Source organism: Acanthochromis polyacanthus, chromosome 7, assembly GCF_021347895.1.
Source record: "Acanthochromis polyacanthus isolate Apoly-LR-REF ecotype Palm Island chromosome 7, KAUST_Apoly_ChrSc, whole genome shotgun sequence".
Taxonomy (NCBI): Eukaryota; Metazoa; Chordata; class Actinopteri; family Pomacentridae; genus Acanthochromis; species Acanthochromis polyacanthus.
The window spans coordinates 33,774,476-33,800,538 of NC_067119.1; the positions used below are offsets into that span (position 1 = coordinate 33,774,476).

The 26,063-nt window shown below is 39.7% G+C and overlaps 2 protein-coding genes across 6 annotated transcripts in view; one reads left to right on the forward strand and one right to left on the reverse strand.

The window, feature by feature from the left end:
- Positions 1 to 13,162, reverse strand: part of ncaph (non-SMC condensin I complex, subunit H) — a 54,597-nt gene extending 41,435 nt beyond the window's left edge. For 2 of the 5 annotated variants that reach the window (XM_051950682.1, XM_051950678.1), the window contains exons 1-10: positions 13,037 to 13,130; positions 6,210 to 6,432; positions 6,029 to 6,119; positions 5,697 to 5,789; positions 5,001 to 5,118; positions 4,739 to 4,890; positions 2,552 to 2,741; positions 2,310 to 2,392; positions 1,448 to 1,641; positions 712 to 857 (exon numbers count right to left, since the gene is read on the reverse strand). In XM_051950682.1, the coding sequence (XP_051806642.1) occupies positions 712 to 857; positions 1,448 to 1,641; positions 2,310 to 2,392; positions 2,552 to 2,741; positions 4,739 to 4,890; positions 5,001 to 5,118; positions 5,697 to 5,789; positions 6,029 to 6,119; positions 6,210 to 6,427 (1,285 nt within the window). In that variant the 5' untranslated portion in view covers positions 6,428 to 6,432; positions 13,037 to 13,130. Of the gene's footprint in view, positions 1 to 711; positions 858 to 1,447; positions 1,642 to 2,309; positions 2,393 to 2,551; positions 2,742 to 4,738; positions 4,891 to 5,000; positions 5,119 to 5,696; positions 5,790 to 6,028; positions 6,120 to 6,209; positions 6,433 to 10,883; positions 11,139 to 11,681; positions 12,293 to 13,036 lie in introns of those variants that run through there. The other 3 variants (XM_051950679.1, XM_051950680.1, XM_051950681.1) reach the window with 3 other exon arrangements.
- LOC127534728 (uncharacterized) overlaps positions 1 to 26,063 on the forward strand; it is a 110,160-nt gene that overhangs the window by 68,775 nt on the left and 15,322 nt on the right. The window lies entirely within an intron of this gene.

Consider the following 26,063-nt stretch of genomic DNA (forward strand, 5'->3'; position numbering starts at 1 on the left):
GTCTTTGCCTTCTACGACTGCTAAGGATGTGAAGGGGGTTAACCCCGAAGTAACAACAGTAACTTTGGCCCTGGAGAACTGTCCTCCCCTGGGCTTCCTGACCATGGTCGGGAGCTGAGCAGGAAAGGTTAACATAAGGATTAAATATTAAATAAAAGTCATTTAATGCCTAAAATTGATTCTATGTCCAGTAGCACTTGTGTGGTTGAATTTTCAGTTTTACTTAAACAGTTATGTTTTAGCCTACTTTTGGAGACTTAAAGTTTATGAACGTGACGTTGTCACGTGACAGCGCGGAGGAGAGAGAGGGGGGTGGGGGGGAAGAGATGGCAGATCCTGCACGGAGTGACTTGGTGTCAAAAAAGAACAACTTCTGCAGTTTGGGAGTATTTCGGGTTCCAGGCAAACGAGAAAGGAGAGCCGGTAAATACTGATGAAGCAATTTGTAAATTCTACAATCAAAAGATGATCGCGAGAGACGGAAACCTCTAACCTAAGGACGCATCTCCAAATCAACCACCCACTCACTGCTGCGAGTATTCAATTTCTGAACGTGAAGGCACAAGCCAGTAACAGCAATAGTCACGGTAATACCATATACCCCGGTAAAATGTGAAGGAAGTTTGACGGTATCAAAATTTGGATAACGCCCAAGCCTAACTATGGCATCACAGTAAACTAATAATTTGGTAAACCTATATTTTAACTCACACTTGTGCTTAGGTTTAAACTGCCAGTATCCAGGTCCAGCCCATGTGGCCATTGTCCTGGGGCTGAAGTATGAATACTCCCTGGGCTGAGAGGACAGCTGCAGACACATAGTGGCGATGTCTCCCTCTCCAATGGGAATCACATCCCTGCATGATCATCAAAGCAACAGACAGGTGAAAATCAGTATTTTGAACCATTTGCTACTTACTGTATGTTCTAATGAATTAAATGCCTTCACTTACATTGACAACTGGTTGTGCTATTACTTTACCCCCATGAATAAGTAACATATGTATTTTAAACTTTCAATTTTGAAGAGCCAATAAGGAGACAAGGCTCTTTTGTCAAGAATTTTAATTAATTTTAACACAAACTGCATTTTAAACTATTCAGAACAAGATGAAAAAGTGCAGAAAAATACAAAAAAAATTAGATTTTTTTGGGGACCTTTAAAGCCTTTTATTATAGAAGGCAGTGGAAAGAGGAACAGGAACCGATAGCCGTTGCATTGGGGACTATAGCCCATGTTTACATGTCACCCGCTCAATCAGTTGAGCTACCATGACACCGTCTAGACACTTTTAGTAAATTTCCCAGTTAGGATATAAAAATGGTTAAACAAAAACAGAAGACTAGAATAATTTAAAGGTCTGTGGTAAAATGCTGAGCTCTTTTTCTTCTTCACCTCTCAGCAGAAGATGTCACCTTTGAACTGCTGTAAAATCCATGATTTTACCTTCCTTTGCTGGAACCAGAGGCCTCACAACCCTCCTTGTGCTCCTTGGATCCCTCCTCACAGTCACCTGGTCCCTCTTCATAGTCGGCATCAAAGTCGGGACAGTCATCTTCCTCTGGCTCAGGCTCTAGCTCAGCATTCATGTCAAACACGTGTTCACCCTGCTTCATTTTCTCCAAGAGCTGATTCATGGTCTGAATGAAGATGCAGTCAGACAGGGGGCATGTTAAACTGCACATCAGTGTCATCTTGCAGAAGGATAAAGTGCATGTTTAGCAGAAGATATGATGCAATACATAACACACTTGGATACTTCTTGAGGCTTTCTGTGAGGAAACTAAAGTCAGTACTTTTCAAGCCTGTATAATGACTTCTAATGCTAAAATGGCAGCACACAATACAGATATATAGTAAAATGATATTTTGAATCAGTGTGAACAAAGGGTCGCGCAAAATCTATGATTATAGACAGGTTAACAAAGGGGTGACATCACACCTGTAGGACCACTGAGCACACGATTGTTCTTATCTTACACACCCAAGAGTCTTTCTCTTGCTCCTCAAACCACATGCTAAAATCACTTCAAGCAGCAGATTTTACATCTCTGCCACTCCACACAATATAACCTCAGATCAACACTTATGCACTATACAGAGTCATACAGCCTCTCTGTCATATTACAAGTGGTAACATTAATGGAATATACTAAACAGAGTCAAACAACCCTGTAAAGTTAGTAGCTTATTTTTTTTCTACACCAAAGATTTCAGAACAAAATGAGAACTTGATATAACAGATAAGGAAAAATTCCCCCAGAAATAATTATAAAATCAGATTCGGTAGTTAGAATGTCTCTCTGACCTGCTCAGGATTCCAGCTAGTGAAGGAGAAGTCCTGCAGTGAGGGGCAGATGGAACTTTTCTCCCGTGAACGCTGCAGTCCAGCTAGCAGAAAAATAGCACAGAAAGGCGGGATTCGGTATTTCCACTAAAGAACAACTCAAACACAGGAGGAAGGAAGGTTCAGACAATAAACTAAAGGCACAGCGTGTAATGACTTGATGTAAATGAGCAAAAGCTCCTGGTTATGTAAATGACTTTTACCCATGAAGGGGGATGCGGTGACTCCCTGTGGAGGTGGAGGACAGTAGGAGGGTCTGGACTGCAAGAGGGTCATGTGGGAGGGAAACAGCAGCTCACAGCAACTATTCTCACTGAAGAGCACCGACAAGAAGACACCAGCTGTGCTGCTCTCATCGAAGGACGAGGCCATCCGCTGAAACATGGGGTCCACCTGAACAGGAGAGATAGACAGCTAACGATTAACAATTTAGCAATTTAGTTTGACAAGCTCATTTATGCTCTCAACTATGGGAGCATAAAGCAATCATGACGTAGACAAAAAAGAAAAAAATGCAGAAATCTAAAGTGTCTTCGAGTGTCTCTAATAATTGATTTCAATCAAACATGGATTTATCAGTCTGATGACTGATAAGCGGATAGAAGCAGATTATATAGCTTTAATCAATGATATAATGATATCCTCCAACTACAGTGATGTTGCCATGACTTAAAGATAGGTAAAGTGACCTCTGGAATTACAGTAAGTACACACAAAACTTTAGCTTTGTGGCTGATACCAGCCTTTGTTTTGGTCCTTTAACACCCAACTTATTTTGTCCAGAATTTTGACATTTTTAGTTTGATCCATCCAATACATTTTCAGCCACAATACAGGAACTTGAAATGCCAACACTCCTCAGGTATTTTTGGAAAGGGTAAAAGAGAGAGAATATGAGAGAACAGGACAGCAATGTCACCCGAAGACTCCAAAACTGTCTGAGCAGTACCAAAAGGTAGGCATGTCATGTTGAGCTCCTTAGCATGTGCATATTTGTGATGTGAAACCACAACTAATTCAATCACATGTGTACAATATGACAAGAATATGCACATTGATCCTGGCCTTCTTTATATTGATTTTCTATGTCAAAGAATTAACTGTAAAATGCAACTGTTTACAAAAATAATAAACAGTTTAGGCCCAAAACACATTTCTGATATGGTGATACATTTTAAAATGTTCAAACCTATCTGATCATTCAGAAAATATTTGCTTGCCAATCCTAAAATCAACACAAGTCCAGCACATCTGGAACAAGTTTCCAGAAAATCTTAGTTCTGCTCCAACTGTTTGTTTTAAATCAAAATTGAATCACTTTCTGTTTTCCAGTGTCTTTTACTAAAACTAATTTGTATTTTTCTGTAACTCTTCATCCGTTATATAACTGTCTAAGAGAAAAACTACCATCATTTTGTCTTTGGGGTATTATTTGAACTTACACTACCATTCAAAGGTTTGTGGTCACTTAGAAATGTCCTTATTTTTGAAAGAAAAGCAGTGTTTTTAAATGAAGATAACATTAAATGAACCAGAAATAGTCTTGACATTGTTATTGTGGTAAAGCTAGCTGGAAACAGCTGATTTTTAATGGAATATCTCTCCATAGGGGTACAGAGGAACATTTCCAGCAACCATCACTCCTGTGTTCCAATGCTACATTATGTTAACTAATGGTGTTGAAAGGCTCATTGATGATTAGCCCTTTGAGCTGCAGTCAATTCCAGCCATTTTCAGTACAAAAAAAAAAAAAATAAATAAATAAAATCGCTAATATTCTATTTGTAAATAAAAAATATGACGAGAAGTACAGGGAATATTGGACGTGCATCGCGAGGTGCATTTCCTTGAAAACGACCGATTCGTGGATTATATACCGACTTCAGGACATGTTTTGGACAAAATAGTTTACTGGCTTGTGTCGTCTGGATGTCTAAGGTTGGATTATGGCCGTTTTTTGTGGAATATTTTCATCTGTGTGTAATAATGAACCCGGAAATGTGAGTCGCGCTGTGTACGTTGAAGCCGTGTATAGAGAACGGATGGATGGATATTCGTTGTTAGTCAGACAAATGTGTTTATATTACCCGCTGTGGTAATCACATCTGAAAGTGGTTTATACCGGCGGATTCATGAGAATCTAAGCTTTCCATCGGCATATAGTGTTTGTATAATCGCGTTTGCAGCCTTCTGACATTCTTTAAATTCCTATGCAAATTAGTAAGTGTACCGCCGGTGGGACACTGAAGCTTAACGGGTTAGAAAACCCTTGTGCAATTATGTTAGCACATGAATAAAAGTATGAGTTTTCATAGAAAACATGAAATTGTCTGGATGACCACAAACTTTTGAACGGTAGTGTATATTTTTCAGTAAAGACCACACCATACCTCACACCTCCTCTCAGACTCTGCACTATTGATGTTGCTCAGGTTCTGCTCCACTGTCCTCTTCGGGGGCCTCTTTTTCTTTGGCTGCTTGGTAGTCACTTCACTTCCTGCAAGTCCGTCATCATTTCCATCCTCCTCTTTTGGAGAATGGTCTGTAAAATTAGAGAAAAATGAAACAAAAGGCCAAACATTTTAAGTAGCGGAGCGATGAAGGTAGATCAAGTTTTATGTTCTGTAGGAAAAACATTGGTGAGGCCCCCACCCTCTTCAGGTTTGGTTTCAGCCCCGAGGCCACCCAGCACCCTGTAGGCATCAGCATGAACAGCATCCACTCTCACAGCATAGATCTTAGTACTGGCATCCAGAGTGCCAGCCGCCACCTGTAGGACACACACACGTGCACACACAAATAATATACATGCACAACAAAATATACGATGACAAATATTCAATGTCACACTTCAATCATCCCAAATAACACTCACATTTTTATAAAATAATTAAATTACAATCTCTTCAGACTTTAACAGATTTTGCTGCAGACTTTCTCTGAAGTGGTAGGTTGATTTCTTGTGAGAAAAGACACTGTGGTCGACAGAATTTAACATGAATGTTATATTTCACTGGACTAAGACCTTTAACTAAAAATCACTTCTTCAGGACTTTGAAGCGATATCCCCAACCAGACCACTGAGGTGGATTATTGTTTCTTCAAAGAAGAATCAACCTGATGGTCATCACCTAGCCAATTTAAAGTTTTAGAAAAAAAACAAACACATCCTTTAGGCATCTGCCACATCTTTTTTTGTTTTTACTGATGACTTCAAAGTCTGTGTTTCTATGACTTAAATGACTACAACAAAAGCTTAAACGTGAAATTTTAGTTTCACCTTTAATTAATTCAGCAAATGTTCAAAGGCAAAATCAGGTATTATAGTAAAATAATATAAAGACATACCTTGAAGTTAGTGAGCTCAGAATCCTTCTGCTTGAGAATATCAGCCATGTAATCAATCAGATGAAGACCAAAGGCATTTTTGGTGGTGATTTTCTGTCCAAAAAAAAAAAAAAAAGCATCAGTCTTTTTTCTTTTCAGCTCTTAACAGTCCCTATTTCAAAAGTAATAGCTATTTATCTTTAAGACGGGCAAAGGAAAAAGAAAACAAAAACAAAGAAAATAAGATTACCATTCTAATTATATTAATGCTTCAAAATGGACCGTGAGAACCACTGAATGATTTCTGTGTAATCCACAATCTGTGTACATGCATGCACACAGTAGAAACTTACGTTTTCAGTGGAGAGTTTAATGCAGGTGGAGTAATGCTCTGAGATCTGTGCATTTGACAACTTGGGCACAGCAGCAGGTGTCCCCACAGCACTGCATGCAAAAACGAGATTGCTTTTAAGCTCTTAAGATACATAGCAGTTGGGCAGCATGGTTTGCTAAGCCTTTAATACTACAACTTACCTATGAGATGCAGAGTCACTGAAGGAGGTATCAGTGGCACTTTGAAGGTCAATGACTCTTGACCTCCTGCGCTGACGACGCTCCTGCTCGTCATCGTTGCCAGGGAAGGCTGTCAGCAGTGGGGTGCTGCAGGCTGCAGGGGACAGACCCTTGTTCTTCAAAGAGGACGACGTCCATCCAGGGCGAACCCGGGATGCAGGTGTGGAGGCTGCACTCATCTTAGCTGGAGACAGATAAAGAATTCAGCTGAGAAATAAAAATAATTGGGATCATATTTTAATGCTCAGAAAGATAAGAGACTTTTAAAAAATTAATAGAAAAAGAGAGCACAAGGTAACACATGAAACACTTAAAATCAATTGCACAGTGTCATACTTGTGCTGCACAACATTTCAAAGTCTCAAACTATAGACAGAAGACATGTATTATAATATAGTTCTATTTTTCCTGAATTAATTTACCATGGTATACTTAAAGATAGAGAAGAAATTATACTAGAATACCAGCACACAGTATTCTCAATGTGTAGCACCCTTAAAGGGGAACTTCGTTTTTTTCAACCTGGGGTCTGTTTTCATATGTCATTTCATACATGTGAGTGATGGAGAAATGAATTTTCGACATAGCTCCAGTATTTAGCCAGGCAGGCAGCTTAGCTTAGCAGCTCAACTAGCGAAAAGTATGAGGCAACCCCCCCCTCCCCCACACGTTAGGGCGGACTTTGACGCGGGGGGGGGCAAGTTGCCCCATACTGTGTGTGTGTGTGTGTGTGGCACACACACACACTTTTGATCATAGTCTAAAGTTTTGACATTCTGAATCTTGCACTGACAAAATACATTGACTTTTTCCAGGTATCGAAAACGTAAAGAAGCTGGTAAACTCAAGACAACACAGCATCTGTCAAATAGACAGCATGAAAAGAAAAAAAAGCAATGGAGGGAGAATTCAGCAAAGTACTACAAAAAGAAAAAGCAAGAGCAGTTACTTCTGAATTTAACACCAGAATCTTGTGTAAGTGAGACAGAGAATTTTGAGAATGAAGAAATACAAAGACGGGAACTGGATGAAAATCTGACCAAAACACCAACCAGAACACCAGAAGAAAGCTTAGAAAAAAGTTTAGAAATAACCAGGCCATTGAAGGCTTCCACCCCCAGAGAACACTGCGAGAAAAAAATAGAGAGTGGTCATCAAAGCTTGTAGGAAAATTAAGATCAAAATTAAGATGTGCTGAAAGAAAATGTGAAGCGAAGACAGCAGAACTGCTGAAACTCAAAAGAAAAATGAGACGGGTGTTGGCCAATATAACAACAAGAATGATACCACCAGGAAACATTTCACAAAAGGTCAGGATCAGAGAGGCTAAAAAGGGACTGCCAGTCAATAGCAAGAGGAAACAACTTTGCAAGATTGTGAGCACCTTCCTACATCGGGACGATGTCTCAACTGTCATAAATGGCAAGGCTGGAGAGATTCGTCGCAAGGGCCAAATTTACAGAAAAAGAGCGCTCACAGACACATTGGCAAAACTCCATCAACGATTCCTGACTGAACATCCTGAGCAACCTGTCTCCAAAGCTCAGTTTTTCAGATTGAGGCCATTTTGGATTGTTAGGCCCAAGGTTTCAGACAGAGAGACATGTGCTTGTAAAATGCACGAGAACATCAACCTAAAGGTTAAAAGACTACAACAACTGGGAATCATTGAGACATTTAGCCCAGAGAGTCTTGTGCAGTCTAGTGTGTGTGACACAAGTAACATGTCCTGCATGTATGGCAGATGTCAACAATGCCAAGAAAAGACCTTTCCCACATCTTTGGATCCTCTCACTCAGGGGAACATTGTTAGCTGGCAAGAGTGGGTCACAAGGTCTGTCCCGGTAACAAAGACCCTCAAGAATGGATCAACAGAGGAAAGGGAGACCAAGAAAACATTTCTTGAAAACAAAACCTCATCCATTGAGCGGTTGTTGGCCCAGACTACAGAAAGCCTTCCATCTTTTGCCATTCATATGTTCAACATGAAACACCAATATGTAACATTAAAATCACTGAAAGATTCCCTCACAGATGATGCTGTGGCTGTACATATTGACTACAGCGAGAATTACAGCTGCAAATATGCTAAAGAGGTAAAGGAAACCCATTTTGGATGTGGAAATGACCAGGTTACCCTCCACACTGGGGTACTTTACCGAAGTAGGGGCAAAGTGGAGGCCTTCGCATCCCTTTCAGCCTGCCTACAACATGATGCGACAGCAACTTGGGCTCATCTTGACCCTGTGTTGAGGTACATTAGGGGAAAATATCCAGAAGCCCGCAACCTGCACTTCATTTCAGATGGCCCAACTTCCCAGTATAGGAACAAGTCATCTTTTTACTTAGCCTCCACTGTACCCTTCATGCATGGATTTAAATGGGTGACCTGGAACTTCCCAGAGGCTTCACATGGCAAAGGTGCACCAGATGGGGTAGGTGGGGCTTTGAAAAATCTGGCAGACAGAATTGTGTCTTGTGGGACCAGTATTCCAAACGCAGATTCTCTGTATGATCAACTGAAAACCAATACATCAGTGACTCTGTTCAAAGTGTCAGAGGAGAACATAAAGGTCAGCAGTAAACTGATTCCCCCCAATCTAAAAACTGTTCCTGGAACGCTCAAAATACATCAGGTGAGTAAACTTTTAAATGTATTTCTATAAGTTAAATAAATAATAATTTAATAATTCAAATTTCCGATATTACTGTGAAGAGCAGGACACATGGGATACATTTTCCCAAATTAACTCACAAAGGATTGTCTGTATCTTAGTCAGTGTACGATATTTCAGTGTTCATTTTTGTTTTTTGGATTCCATCCTAACAGCTGACATCAACAAAACCAGGAGTCATCAACACACGGGAAGTGTCTTGCTTTTGTGGGGAAAACTGCACGTGCTTTCCTTCAGTGTGCCATGTGCTCTCTGAGGAAGGAGAAGAGGAACCCGACAGCACCAAGGCCACCATTGAGGTTGGACAATGGGTCCTGGTCGAGTATGATGGTGACTTGTTCCCCGGTACAGTCACACAGGTGAATTACATTTCAAGATTTCTGTTAATATGTCTATCCACTTACATTATATGCTTTTCAGACAAAATTTGTAGAGACCATAAAAATATTTCTTTAAACAGATTGCTGAAGAGCAGTACGAAGTCGACACCATGACTCGTATTGGGGAAAACCGCTTCTATGTCCCGAGCATCAGATATCCAGGAGAGAAAGTCTGGTACTATCGTCAGGACATACGGGACATAATCCCAGAACCCCTTCCTGCCACCTCCTCTGCTAGACATTTCTGTGTCCTACCAGACATATGGGCAAAACACAAAAAACGCTAATGAATGAGTTACAGGTGGGAAGGAAAAGTGATTGGTAAAAGCAGTTGTTCCAGTTAATGTTTAAGTTGTTTGACCAACTTGTTCATAAATATTTTAGTTGCTGCTTCAAATTAAAATTCTTCACATGAAATCATTCTCAGAAATAGATGTGCTTGATAGAATGTCAGGACTAGTGCTACAGTGTTGACTACAAGACATAATTGTTTATTAATTAAGATTGTATATTGTACTGTGATGTTTATGAGAAAATTAAATACTATTTATGAAATAAATATTCTTTTAAAAATGGTATGTGTTTGATTTGTCAAATATGGTTGAGTATTAGAACCATTGTCTCATTTCCGAAATATTGTTCCTCATTACCGACATAGCATTCTCATTACCGCAACATGGACTTTTTTTATGAATTCAGTAATAATTTTATTGTCATGGTTTGTTTAAAAATGTATAAACATATTATAAAACACTTCTTATTTCATGCCTGCTACATGTAAAATGTGTGTGTTATCTTTTAACAAAGCAATTCAATAAATAAAAGTGTAAATCGTTACACATGTTTCGGTAATGAGATATTTAAGGAAATTACACAAAATAAAAAAAATGAAAAATTAATCTCTACAGAGTTATGCATAGCTTTGATCATGAGTAATAAGGCTATACTTTAACATTGCCAAAAATTCACATTATTAGCCATATATTTAATGTAATGTTATGTTGCGGTAATGAGATTTTTTTTACACACTTCATCTAAAAAATGTCAATAAACATACAAAAAATATTTTAAAAATCTTCTAAAAATATGTTTTATAGTTAGTTCAGACCATAATTGTGCATGTACAAAAGCAAAATTTTCTTCAAGGGCATTTTAAAAATCCTGGTACTGGACACTTTCTAAATCTGGATTTCATGAGAATCACCCTTTGAGGTTGGAGGACTTCTTTGCCGTCACTCTCCACAGATTCCTGATGGGTTTCAGGTCTGGGCTCCAGATGAGCAGCTCTAACATGTTGATATTGTTTTCGGTTAACCATTTCTTGCCCACGTCAGCTGCATGTTTCACATAACTGTCTTGTTGGAAGGGTCAATGCTGCATGAGGTTACCTGATATTTTCCACCACAATATTAACGTAGCCTTCTTTTCCCATGATGGCATTTCCATTAACAAGGATGCCTGACACCTTGGTTCAAAAACAGCCCAACAGCATTACATGACATTACCACCTCATCACTTGACCATGGGAATGGTGTTCTTGGAGTTTAATACATATATTACAAAATATGAAAGCTACATACCTGCTTCCAAAAACTCAGTTTCTGTCTCATCAGACCATAGAATTGCTGACTGAAAGCTTTGTCTTAGTCCAGGTGAGTCTTGTGTGTTAGTAGAATTGCTTGGATCCACCAGAATAGCCTTTAGGGAGAACTTAATGGCCTCTCAACCAGCCATTCTTGCAGCGGTTGCTTTGGCTTCCTATCATGATGTCTGAGATTTGCTACAGTGTGAAACTCCTTACACTCTTTGAAGCTTTACATCAGGGGTGTCAAGATCCGTTCCTGGAGGGCCACTATCCTGCATGTTTTAGATGTTTCCCTCTTCCAACACAGCTGATTCAAATGATCAGGCTCGTTATCATGCTTCTGCTGAGCTTGATGATGAGCTGATCATTTGAATCAGGTGTGTTGGAAGAGGGAAACATCTAAAACATGCAGGATAGCAGCCCTCCAGGAACTGAGTTTGACACCCCTGCTTTTACATCATGGCCAATGGCACTCAAAAACACTCTGATATGGCTTTACAGTCTTTATCTGTGGCAGCAACTCTCTCTCAGCGATTGACTCATAATAATAGTATAATAATATATAGTAAGCTCACTAAGCTCTTTGATTTTTGCCATGACTTGCAATTGACTAGTGACTAAATAATTTTGAACTTGGCATTCTAAAAAAAACCCAAAAAAACAATATGTTTTTATAAAAGTAAAAATAAACACAATTCATTCATAGCATTTCAATACAGTGGTGGACTGTCTTTTGTTACTTGTTTCTGTCATTCCGCACCAGAAGAAATATATTGGTCAAATAAAAACTCACCAAAAACAAAATGGCGATGCTATGACTCATTTTGACTTGACTGTATAACATGGGCTGTGTCCGAAATCGCATACTAACGTACTACATACTACATTCTCAATGAGTATATACTGTATACTACGTACTATAAGTATGATTAGAATGCCGACCGTTCACACTGTAGTATACTACTCCGTTTCCCATAATGCATTTCAAACCTCCGACGACAAAAACCGGAAGTACGGCTATCAAATATCTCGGCTGAATGCCGGCTTCAGGTCGATTTTACGCTAACAAACAGTCGCATAATTAATGTGGCAATTTCAAGCCGGCACTCCTCATGCAGTTATTAGCCAGATTATGCGAATCGTTTCAGTTGTAGCTGCAGGCTACTCGAGGTAGCTGCTACTTGTTCTGTATGCAAAGCGAGCTGCTGCAACTAGCTGCTAGCATTCAGTAGCACGTTGTGAGGCGTCTGACAAATTTAAAACGTTGGTCAGAAAACGCCTATTTCTCAAATCTGTGGGGTGATTAGGATGACTACTTAACCACATAAAATAAAATAAAAATCGCCGCGGTCCGGCCACATATCCCGAGGAGGTTTGCATTTCGGTGGATAGCTCGCAAAGCATTATGGGGCGGTTGAGTATGACGAGTGTGGTCACCGCGCACATAGATATATATCTATGACCGCGCATACTTAAAATTTTTCCGGATATAGTATACATCCGGGTATTTCTCGCGTACTCAATCTATTCATACTATCCAATGTGAACGCACTACATACTTATTTTGACGTCACATTTAGTATGAGTAGTACGTTAGTAGGCGATTTCGGACACAGCCATGGTTTGCAGTGTGAAGGACACCCATATTCAGAGAAGAAGCAAGTCTCCAAAGTGTGCAAATTGCACATTGAACTTAATGCATTTCACTCTTAATCGGCGAATAAGCATCCATCACTTCTTTAAAGTACTGCCTTGTGGATGCATGCCTAATAAACCTGAGAGGTATTTTCGATTTATAGTAGAAGTCAACCCCAGTGTCACACAAAAGGTCTGTGTTTATATCGTTGTAGGACGACTACAAAGTAACTTACCTTAACGTTATTGAACCCTTAGAGCAATTTTATCTGAACATGACATATTTCGCAAGCCAAGTTATTTTACTAAACACAAGCTGAACCTGAACAAAACAACCAAATGAAAAATTGTTGTCTAGCCACAATTACTTGCTAACGGAGAAAATGCTAGCATGCAAAGCTAACATAGCACAACAACGCTGGCTTCTGTGTGAACGTCCTCTACTTTCATTGTTAGCTAACTGGCTCACTGACACACAAGCGCTTTACCAGAAGACATTTTTAATCAACTCACCGTACCTCGAAATGTAAAATCCGATGTAGCCTAATCGAGAACCGTCAGACTGTTTACTCTTCCTGCTCGCTGTTTGAATTTTTGCGCCGGACGGTTTACGTAACATTAATTACGTCATGACGCCAGTCACACCCACTTGCATTTATTTTTAAAGGGAGGCTTAAAAAGAAAATCCAGTTAAAATGCATTGTTTTTCAAAACAAACTTACTAGAATGTATTATAATACATTCAATATATGGGTGATTCTCTGAATCCGGTGCCCTATAGGTCCCCCAGACTTACTTCAAAGATTTTCAATCGAAGGAAACCACAAAAAAGACATTTTAATCCATCAGTTAATAAAACACTAAGTGTTTTTGTACTATGATGCAAATAAAATGATTTTTTAATGTTATTATAAAATAATGGGCTGTCTTATTGTACATGACAAACATATTTGCATGTCCTCACTGACTATCTTTACATTTTCATTGAATTAGAAAAAAATAAATAATAAAATGAAAACCAAAATTTTATTGTTAATATAATAATTTGTTTGCCTACATTAACTAAACATTTTTTTTCTGAAAAAATAAATAAATTACCTATGAAACTGCAATATTTATACACGTCTCTCAGCTCGTTTTCAACCCCATCACACTATGCCATTTACCCCCTATAAAAATAATGGATCATTCCAAGTGACATCAATTTTCAGGAAGTGACATCACACAAGTTTTTGGAGAAGATGCTGCAAAGAAAGGCAAGTGTCTATGGCTGAATCCCAAACCGCCCCCTACACACTCCCCCTCCACTACCGAGTGTCACTCCAAAAGAAGTCACACTCGCAGCTGTGGAGGGCACCTATTATCGAAGGGGGAGGGTACAAATACGATCGTCAGGAATGGGACACCCTGTCGCCTCACCGGAAAACGGAAGACGTCATCGCCATGGTAACACAAAGATGCCTACTGTCATGGCTGTAGCGCTGTGGCACTGGTTGCAACTAACAAGGATCGCTGCTGCTTCCAGAAGACGAAAGCATCCCACTTTTTTTCACTCACATGTTTTCCAATCCTATTATCTGGCATTTCAAATCCAACAAATGAATGAATGAATAAATGAATTCTGTCAGTTGTGTTCAAATTTTAAGGTGTCAGGGGGTGCACAATTAAATCAAGCGTCAGCAGAGAAGAAGATTTGTTTCTTTTGATTTATCTTTTTACACCACTCTTTTTGTGATGTTCTGTCAGTGTGAAAAAGGCGTGGGAGAAATAAAGGACGCATGTGGAACTCACATCAATATATTTGTTTCCTCCTCCATTTCGACGTTGCACTTCCTGAAAAAGTTGTCCAGAGTGAGCATCGATGCAGACTCGCTATTTAAGGGCTGAACAGTCCACTCTCCCTCTGCACTACGCGGTTTGGGACGGCCCTTAAAATGGAGGACCCTCCGCAGGAACGCGCAAACGGAGGGGTAGTGTGTAGGGATAGTGTGTAGGGGGTGGTTTGGGATTCAGCCTATGTCTTTTCTTATAAAAATTTCATTGTTTTTATTGTCAAATTAAGATTGTCAGGCTCAACAGTTCAACTCTGTTATGAGACTTGATGATAGCCAACAGGTTTTTATAGAAAAAAATAACAGTAGTGCTGTAAAATATTACAATTTTTGATGTCCTAAGTGCCATGTAGTCAGGGCCGGAAGCATATTGTCGCACTGACAATTGTCGAAAAATGTATTATATGAGAAGATTAGGTGCTGTTTTGTTGGCAAAAGGGGGGTTTACAAAGTATTGATGTAAAATAATTATTTGTTAAGGTCTGATTTTTTTTTGATTTTCCTCTTTTTCCATTGTGATCATATATTGTTTTAAAAAAAAACACATCTTATATATATATATATATATATATATATATACATATATCATGGTAGAGACTGCGATTTGGTAGAATTGGAGTTTCTACCAGTAGAGATTGCGATCGCAGTCTCTACCAGTAGAAACTCCAATTCTACCAGTAGAGATTTGTCAGGGCTAAGGTTAGACTTTTAAGGTTAGGGTCAGGGGTCAGGGCAGGGGTCAGATTTAAAGGTCAGGGTTAGTTAAGGTTAGGGTCAGGGGTCAGATTTAAAGTTCCATCTCTACTGGTAGAGATTACAATCGCAAACTCTACTGGTAGAGACTGCAATCGCAATCTCTACTGGTAGAGACTCCAATCGCAATCTCTACTGGTAGAAACTCCAATTCTACCAAATCACAGTCTCTACCCTGACATATATATATCAATGACACCAATGACACACTCACAGGGATGGTTTTTCTTTATCATTTTTCTTTTCTTTAATTGTAGATACTTTTGATGCTCAAATACACCTAGTAGTGTTTATATGTCAGTCATTTATTTATTTTGACCCCTTTCTCTCTACTTCTTTTCCCCCCACTTTAGAATATGCTGAACGTCACTGAATAAAGGCGTGACGTGGTACTTCCCGTACTAGACCGAGGAGACATGGGGGAGGAGCAGCTGCCCTACCTGGCCCTGGCCCCGGTGGTTTGTCGCTTCTTGAGACAAACCACCAGACCCCGCAACTGGTGCCTGAAAATAGTCTGTAGTCCATATCCTTTCTTACCTTTAGACTAAAACTTATTTGACATGTGGTAAAGCCAAGTATATAGGAACACAACTTTTTCACACTGACTAGATTGACTAGATATAGTACAGCTGTAAATAAAGAAGTGCATGTCAAGGATGTTTGTGGAAAAGATTTGAAGAGGACCATGCCAACCTTTTTTGTTGACATTCTCCATCATTCGCTGTTTTTATTATGTACGTGTCTATCCTCTGTTGATGATGAATTATGTACTGTAGCTGTGTTTTGGCCTTAATTTCTTCTTCCACATGGTTGAATTATGTGTCTGCTCTGATGTCGCTGCTCACTTGTGGGATTCAGGCCATATATGACCCCTGTGCCGGGAGCAGCTCCAACCGACAGGTTAGCGTGAGCCCTGCATTTGGAGAAGTGTCCACTGGAAGACTAGAACTGAGTTTTCCTGTCTTGTGGAGAACTTTCATTTCATGCTCTTAAATTAGGTCAGCTGTGCCAGGTTTTTGACAAAGACAACGGCTATATAAAGACACATTTACGACCAGCTAAATATAACACTAAAAGCTAATACAACTTATTGAAAATAATAGATTTTTTTGTAGTGGTGGGATGCTTTTGAAATCATTTTTTAGATGATTTTGATTTAATTAATTGTTTCTGTCTCATCTTTGAAGAGTCAGTATCCTGCAATGCCTCATGACATGACAAACGTCTCTGTTTTCTCTTGCGTCTGTACATAGACAACAGCAGTCATTTTCAGAATTCAAATTCACTGTTTTCAGGCTTTATACAATATTCAAGCACAAACCCACCAATATTTAAAACTTAGAATCAGAATAGGTTACTGAACCACTATGTTTTCCCATTTAGTGTTGGAATGCACACTTTGATTTTTGCAAATTAACAGAACACAAAGTAAAGCTCTTCTTTTTCTTTTTTTATCTCCAATTGCCCCCTCAGGATTGTGGACTACATTCTGATTGCCTTTGGGATCAACATAAAAATCACTCACGCTAACAAACAAATGCGACTAATCAGCAGAGTACCAGGTGAGATGACATTTGAACAATTACAGTACTTGATGAGAACTTTGACCATAGCCCTGATGGTTTTTGTTATAATGGTCCAGTCTTTGCATTTTTAACTTTCATCTACATTGTATTTATTTATGTGACTAGACTGGGACTTTAAATATTGATGTGTTTTTTTCTGCCACTTTATTCATCTGTGAATTTTTTCAGTTGTAGTTTGTGGATAAAATGATGAAACGTGTGAAAGTGTATGAAAGTAATTAGTTCCTCAGTAATCAAGATGAACACACTTTTGCACTTATTTATTATGCTCACTTCATGAAGTCAGTGTGAGATTGTCATCAAACATAGCCTTAATTCATACATCAATTTAGAAAATAAGCATTTGCAGCGTGTTTCCTGAACTTGAAGCAAAGTTTGCAGGCTGTATGAGTTCATGGCCTGATGGCTGGACTTAAGTAAAAGTCTGTCTATAATCTCCTGTATTTAAACTTCTCCTTTATCTTCGTGTCTTCATCTGTGCAGCACTGAAAAACCTGGTGTCAAAACTCTTGGATATCCTGCCAATGCTTGTCAATGTTCTCATCATCTACACATTTGTCATCCACATCTTTGCTGTTGCTGGAGTCCAGTTGTGGGCAGGGCAGCTGCTTAACCGCTGCTTCTTGGGAGAAGACATAAGAAAGTAAGGAAAATGTTTGGTCTGCTCCTCTAATATTTGCATTAAGTCCTTTTTTCTCTGGGCTGATGATTCCATCTCTCATCATGAGGATCTATAAAATGTAAATCACAGTGTGAAACTACACATTTATCAAATTGCAAAGGCTGCAATTTAGGATTTATGAAGCGTGTGTCTTAAATGTTAACGCTAATGCTAGAACTGACCTGACTTAGTTAGTAGGACTTTTTTCAGAGGTTGCATATCCTTGCCCACTGATCAGTGTATACGATGATGCTTTGTGGTTCAGGCCTGCATACTGCAGTGCAACTGACACATTATTTAATAGCCACAGTCCATAGATTTTACTGTGCGGCTGGCCCAGAGTTTAAACTGTGAACAGTTTTGGAAATTCAGTGTGTCCTCGTGTTTTTGATTGTTTCATGTGATAAGGCACCATAACACGTTTCAAATTGTATAATGAATATTAAACTGAAGCTTAACAAAAGCACACTGAATTGCAACACCTGTTGGAAAGACTGTAGTTTAATATTTTCCCCAAGCCATTCACCTTAGAGGAAAATAAGGGTAAAACAATTAAGAATACTTTCCCACTTGTATTATGTTAAAATGCTGAGCAAGACCTTACTCACATCTTCTGTAGATACTGGCATCAAATGAATTTTTGAAAAAGGACAAGTCTGCACAGGCTCCCATGTCCTTATGTTAATAATTGCTGTTTAGTGACTTTTATCAATGGGCTCATCTTCAGGTACTTTTTCAGCCATAAATCTCGGATTTTTGTGTGAATCTTTCTTGTTTCTGTCTATTTATATTGCATCTAGTTTTTCAGTTTTAGTCCAGCATCAAGTGTGTTCATCAAATAAATGCTTAAAATTATTTTTTTAAGGCAATTGTATTGTCTTTGCTATTTAAACAGATCGGCCATGTAGTGTGAATTTTTGCACTTTTACTGTTTCAATAATAATATTTAGTGTACAGCATGTATCGAATTATTTTAAGACTTTACTCGTGTCTTTTAGACAATGCTGTAATCATTTAACCATTATGATAAAGTTGAGCCTAAATTATCAATGTTGAATGCCTGCTGTGTAAAAAAACAGCAAGTCATTCATTATTTCCAACACTATCTATTTATACAACACAAATATGAGCCACTGTGTGCAAATGCTTTTTTTCCCCCACACACACCATAAACATCCTCTCTATAGTTCACTAATTTCATCGTAGGGATGTCACGATGTCAATTTTTTCAGTCACGATTATTGTCAGAGAAATAATCACGATTTCGCGATTATCGGCGTTTTGAAAGAAAACAACTGAAATATTATGTTTTTTACTTTAAACATTTTTATTGGTGAAATTTTAAAACATCCAGTGTTTTAAGGTACAAAACTACACACTATATAATAAAGGATAGAATAGAACATGAACATAAATTAACTTTAGGAACTGTAGGCACAAGATTTTAAGCTACTTTTGCTGCCTTTACTGGAATAAAAATACAATGTAGACATAATTTACAAAACAAATATGTCAATTTAACCAAATAAATAACATGATAACAGAGGTAATATAGATTGTTGAACAAGAGTTTTTTTCAGAACTTATTCAGTCATTGCAAGTTATGATGCAAGAATGTAAGCATGTTCACATTCTCAGTGCTGAGCCTGGACCGTTGAGGGCATGCAATGTGGCCACTTGTGCTGAATATTCTCTCAGAGGGCACACTTGTTGCTGGAATGCACATAAACTTTTTGGCCAGTTTTGAAAGAAGAGGCATTTCTTCTTTTCGTGTCTTCCACCAAGACAATGGATCTTCATCTGCACTAATCACTGGCAGTGATAGGTACAGTTTCAACTCTGAGTCTACTTTTTCCTGAGATGTCTTGGGTACCGCAGCTGGTGTGTGAGCTTTTGTGATTCTTCGAAGGAGTCCTGACAACGTTGTGCTTTTCTTTCTAGAACATGCAGCGCTGGTGCCTTCGTCTGCACTGTCATCATCCCCAGCAGTGGCGCTTGAATGAGGTTGTTCTTGTGCCATTTCAGTAGTTGGAGAAAGTGCAACAGCTTCTGCTGCACAGGATTTCACAGTGTCCTCTAGGCTTTCTGTGAAGTTGCCTTTAAACCTGGGATCAATAAAACAAGCAATATCAATGACCTTTTTCATTTCTTCTGTGTACCTCAGCTGAAGTAGCAGGTCATTTCGAACAGCACTCTTCATTTCTTCAGTAAGTTTGCTGTCTTCTTGGTTTTGGGTTAGGATTTGACCTTGTATGTGTTCGAGCACTGGTTTCAAGGAGGAGAGTGTGACTTGTTTCTCTGAAGCCATTACATCTGTGAACTCGTTCAGTGGTTTCAGAAGCTCGTGCACTGTCTCCAAGACAGTGATGTCTGAATCAGATGGCATTAGATGCCATGAACTTCTGTCTGCAGCCAAAACAGCACATACTGCTTGCTGCTGCTCCAGGAATCTGGAGATCATCGCAAATGTGGATCCCCACCTGGTGACCACATCATTAATTAGGGCATGTGCAGGGATATCAAGCTCTCCTTGTTTCTTCTTTAGTTCTCTTTTCTTCTTCCAGCTGCGTGAGAAAGCTTGCACAAGATGGCGGCATGCTCTTACAGCTTTCTCCACTCTTGGGATTTTGAGAACTTTACTTATCGCCAGGTTCAGATTGTGCCCAAAACATGAAAACCATACACAAGGAAAATTTGTGAAAGCCTTTTTCATATTTGTTGCATTGTCAGTGGTGATGCCAGTTAGGTTTTCTGTAGAGAGGCCCCAGTCCTGAAGCATGTTTTCAACCATTTCTGTTATATGATCTGCAGTGTGATCTTCAGGAAAGTATAAGGCTTCAAGGCAATGAGCCTTGAGTTCCCAATCAGCGTTCACATAATGAACAGTGAAGCTGATGTAAGGTTCTCCTCCACCTCCACTACTTGTCCACACATCTGTTGTTGCCCCAAACCATTCCACTCCTATTATTTGTTCCTCGATGCTTGCTCTCACCTCCATGTACAATTTGGGTATTTCATTTGTGGAAAAGTGGGTTCGTGATGGCACTTTGTATTGTGGAACGGCTTTTCTCATCAAATACTGAAATCCAGGTTTTTCCACACTATGAAACGGTAACATGTCCTTGGCTATGTAATATGCAACTGCATGATTGAGCTCTTTGGCTTGTTTGGACGAAGGTGCATATTTAATGCATTTGGAAAATGACTCTTCAACTGTTGGCTGGGCAGTAGCAGCAGGAAGGGCACCTGGAGTTTTTTGCTGGAAGAAATAAATAAATATAAATCTTTAAAATAAATTAATGAATACGTTTATATTAAATTTTGAATAAGAGAATAAAATATGTACTGAACTATTTAATATAGTAATATCAAATATAAACAAATAACATTAGTATTTCTTACTTCTTAGAGGCTATTCATTATTTTACTTGTCTGCTATCAATATATTATACACTATATGTGGAATCAACACTCGTGCTGAAAGGGAGATGCTGCGCGTAAGCCCCCGCCCCCCTCCTCCTCCTCCCGCACCTCTCCTCTCCCCCGCTCCACAGCGCTTCCAGGACCCGTGTGTGTTTGTTTCGCCTATGCGCTGTAACTTTTTACATGCTTTTTGGGGAACTGTGCGTTTACCTTGAATTGAACAAAGAGAGAAGGATGATAATCTCGAAGATGTTGGATCATGTTTGATGTATTTGCGCCTTTTGCTGCAACTTTCCGACGACAAGCTTTGCACGTCGGGTGTCCATCTGCAATTACTTCACCTTTATCATCTTTTGGATACCCAAAGTGATCCCACACAGCTGATTTCAAACGTTTTTTTGGTGGATGCAACTCCGGCCGGGGAGCTCCTCCTTCTGCCATTCTCACCGGTGAGTGAAAGCAAGCCCGCTCTGTGCTCTGACCGCTCTGACTGCAGCATGTGCTCTGGCGTGGCGCCACTGTGTCTGCCTCCCCGAAACTTACGTCTCTCGCTTTGCGCCTCTCGCGAGACATTTCTGCGGTTATCGTGGCTTCTAAATATAGCTACGACTATCACACCGTGTCCATTTATAATCGCGGTAATCGTGAAACCGGTTAATCTTGACAACCCTATTTCATCGTGAATAAGCTGTTCTCGTTCTTTCTCTTTCCAGAAAGTACAATGTATTACTAAGCCCATACTTTCAGTACACTCCTAGAGAAAAAGTTCCATTTATCTGTTCGCCTGATGCAAGCAGTGGGATGAGGCACTGCATTCATGTGCCACCTTATCGTGTCAATGGGACAATGTGCACACTGACTGCTACAAATTAGTTAGTCCATGCAAACTCTTGTGTAAACTGGAATGTGTACTACAACATATGCCGTCCAGGGAACCAAAACCCAAATGTGGGAGCGATCAGTTTCGACAACATTGGCTATGCCTGGATAACCGTTTCCACCAATTTTTTGTATTCCACCATCATGCAAATTTTGTACTAATCTCTGTCTGTGTTACTCTGTCTATCCAGATTCTGACTCAGGAGGACTGTTGCTGTATAATGCCATAGCTTTCACTTCTCCATGGGCTGTTATCGACTTGATTGCCATCATCGTCTTGGGAAAACATGTTCTCCTCAATGTACTTGTAGGCATAGTGGTTGAGAACTACCAGGTAAGGACCCCTGTCTTTGTTTTTTCCTGAAGCTAGATGTTTATATTTTGATTACAACCATATCCAAGATGAGTTAACTATGGCACACTCAAACACCTGCTTATATACCTATGACAGTCTCTCTTTGCTATTGTTCCCTCCAACAGCCTTCTGAAAATTCTGAGCAAGAGTCTTCTGCTGCTGCCTCTGTGCCTGACAGCTCACTTGCAACCAGCTTGGTCCCCAGAACAGTAAGTTTCTCAGAGTCAAACCTTCCAAATTCTGGTTTCAGAAGGTATTAAAAGGCCAGTGAAGAGTACTTGTAATGAAAAACTTTATTACACTGCCACTTTTTGAGATACTGCACAAGTCCTGATACTAACTGGAGACTCAAGGTGTTCCTTGCTCATACATACTTACTTTCTGACACACATCTTTGCTCATGTTGTCTCAGGACCCTACGAGAACCACACAAGATTCACTCTCTCCACATGAGCCCAGCAGATCGGATGTGATCGAGTTATCCAGTGGGAAACAAACTGCACCAACAGATGTTAACATAGACAATGTGAGTTTCTAAGAAGGACGGTTTGTAAAGGCTGCTTTGGAGCTCAACTCACAGTTAATCTTGGGTAAAGACACGTGATAGTGTGACTTTATTAAAGTCACTTTGTGGTTAGCAAAAACAACACCTGCAGCATTTTACTCATGTACAACACCTAATCAGTGCTGCTAGTGGTTCTTGTCGTCTCTTTTATTTGTGTGACTAAGGTGCACCTGGTGATTCCTATAGTAATCTTTAACCTTGATCCACAAAGTGCTCTGCTGGTGTGAAGAGCGTGAAGACTGGTCACTATATGTGTTTTCTCCAAGGAACCAGTAAGTCTCATACACAGTGAAACACACAGAATTTCACTATTACGACTTTCAGAGATGCACTCTGTTCCAATAATCTGACTACAACCATACAGTCCGGTTGCATATGTGAATGCTCACCCTGGTTGCTTATCCGTAAAGGTAGGGTCCTGGGACAGACTTAGTAAGATTTCTTTTTTATACTTTATTTTTTCTTTTCATAATATAACAACATAAACATGAGGTCATATAGAAACATTCAGCCACAATTCACAGAACAGAGAAGTGCTTGCCACAGGGAGATTTTTGTTCACAGTCCACAACAATTTCAGCCATCACACTCTACGTCGGCTGAGGTATGTAAGCCATTTAGCCCAATAGTCTTTCCCCTTTTCTTTCTGTAGTTTCAAAGTGAAAGTTATACGCTCCATACTGTGTATGTCAGTTATTATATTTTTCCATAGGTTCAGGGTGGGAGGTTCTCTGAGAAGCCAGCACCTGGTTATTGCCTTTTTGCTTGCTGCCATGAGGATCTTTAGTAAATATCTATCTCTGTTATGCAGGTCTCTTGATATATTCCCCAAATAAAATGATACACAAGTAAAGTCAATATCAAATCCCAGAATCCTCCTTGTTGCAGCATGTACTTGGGACCAGAAAGATTGCAAGGCAGGACAGGACCAAAAAATATGGGTATGATCTGCCATCGTTTGACCACATTGTCTCCAGCATTGGGTTGAGAGGCCTGTTTGTTTGGATTTTATTTTAGGGGTTATAAAAAACCTTACCAAATTCTTCCAACAAAAGTCTCTCCAATACTGTGAGTTTGTGGTTTGTATCTGAGTATGTATTATGGCTGTCCATTCCTCTGGGGAGATTACAATTCCTAGCTCTCTTTCCCATTTTTGTTTAATATACTCTGTTGAGCCAGATCTCATCGATAAAATACTCGAGTACAGATTCCCAATAATTCGTCGAAAGGGCTTTGAGTTATATGCTCCTATGAACATTTGTGTGACCCCAGATCGTTCTTCTGTACCCTGTCCTTTCACCTTGCTTTGATAATAGTGCTGTATTTGTGTATGTCTGTACAAATCCTGTCTTCTTAGGCCATATTTTCCAGATATGGACTGAAAGCCCATCATTTTTCCATCTTTCACAAGTGAGGAGTATGATGTTATTCCATACCTTATCCACTGTCTATATTTGGAATCCAGGGATGTGGTTTAAAGTCTGGGTCGTACGCCGGCCACCTCAATATTTTTATTTCTTTCTGAATCTGAAATTTCTTCACAAAATCTAACTACACATTCAATGAAAAACAAACCCATTGATTCTGGAGGTCAGGTAAGTCCCTAAAAACATGAGGACAGCCTAAAAGAGATTGTACAGGTCTACTTACTACCGATAATTCAATGTATTTCCAGTTGGCTTCATATTCAGGATTGCACCAGAGAATCAAAGGTCCCAATTGTGCTGCCACATAAAAATCCCTCAAGCATGGGAGAGCCATCCCCCCCTCCTCCTTCGGCAACTGCAATGTATTGTATCTTATTCGTGGTTTTTTGCCCTCCCATATAAATCTTGAAATTTGTTTGTCCCATACTTTAAACTGTGAATCTGGAATTTTAACTGGAAGTGACTGAAATAAATATAATAACCGGGGTAAGATATTAATTTTGATGGTCATTATTCGGCTGCCGAAATCGAGGGGGAGAGAGCCCCACCTGTCTCCTATCTTTTTGTTAACCACTGTATAGTTCTCATTGTAAAGGTGAGTTATATCCTTTGTCAATTTCACACCCAAATATTTTATGCTTTCAGAGTTCCATTTAAAATTGTACCTGTTTTGAAGTTCTTGACCAGGATTAAAATTAAAGACCAGAGCTTGAGTTTTCTCTATATTAAGGGTATAACCTGAAAATGTACCATACATTGTTAAAAGATCCATAAGCAGTGGTACACTTGATGCTGGTGATTTCAAAGCTACCAGGACATCATCCGCGTACAGGCATATATATGTTCTGTACCTCCTTGTCACGCTCCACTGGTGACAAAATGAGCTGGCTCATCAGTGCAACCACGAGTGGCTGTGTTGAGTGCACAGCAGATTCTGATGAACAATCAGCGCTGCTTAAAGCCTGGCTCTCTCCACCACACCAATGCCGCATCATTGAATGGACCTCCCCGCTACACTGCTCACCCTTGTTCCACTGTCCATACCACGACGCACTCGGTTTTGGAATCCCTCACTCCGTTCACCGTCTCCCGCACGTCGTCTTCTGGACTCTGCCTCTCCCTCGGACTACTCTGCCTGTTTCCCCGTCACCGGCTCTCCCCCGCCATTGGCTCTGTCGGCTCTCCCCCCACATCCACACCTCAGACACTGGACTGGACTTTCTGTAAGCCACCTTCCCTTTTGATTTAGAATAATTAATGTTCAGTTTTATTTTGGCCCTCGGGTCCGCTTTCTGTTTGGTTTAGTTTTTTTTCTCCTTCCTGTTGTCTCCCTCCGGCTCCCTTTATTTAGTGTTTCTGTTCATGAATATCTTGTTTGACATTAAATCATTATTTAATTTCACCCACCTGTCTGTGTCTGCTGCTTGGGTTCGCAAGCCAGTTTCATGACACTCCTATCATAATGCCCTCAAGGGCTGTCTCCTGCCTTATTAATTGAGTTCAATAAACAAGTTAAAGAGTCCTGGACTGGCAGGACAGCCCTGGCGATATCCTCGTTGTAAATGTAAAGTCCTGGACAGATGACCATTAATCCTAATTCTTGCTATTGGGCACATATATAATGTTTGAATACACTGTATAAATTTTTTGCAAAAGTCAAATTTTTTCCATTACCTGATAGAGGTACTCCCACCCCACCGAGTCAAACGCTTTTTCAGTGTCAAGACTCACCAGGATGGTGCTAGATCTTTCGTGTTTGATTTGTTCTATTATATGGAGGCACCTTCTTATGTTATCCTGAGTCCGTCTATTGGGTACAAAGCTGGTTTGGTCTTCGTTTATGATTAATGGTAGCACCTTTTCCATTCTTTTAGTCAATATGGAAGCGTATAGTTTATAATCTTGATTTAGCACGCTAACTGGCCTATATCCGCTACATTTTTTCCTGTCCTTACCCTCCTTTGGAATTATAGATATAATGGCTTCTCTCCATGATGGAGGCAGAACTCCTTCTTTTAGGACGTAGTTAAAACACTCACAAAGAAGAGGGGTTATTTGT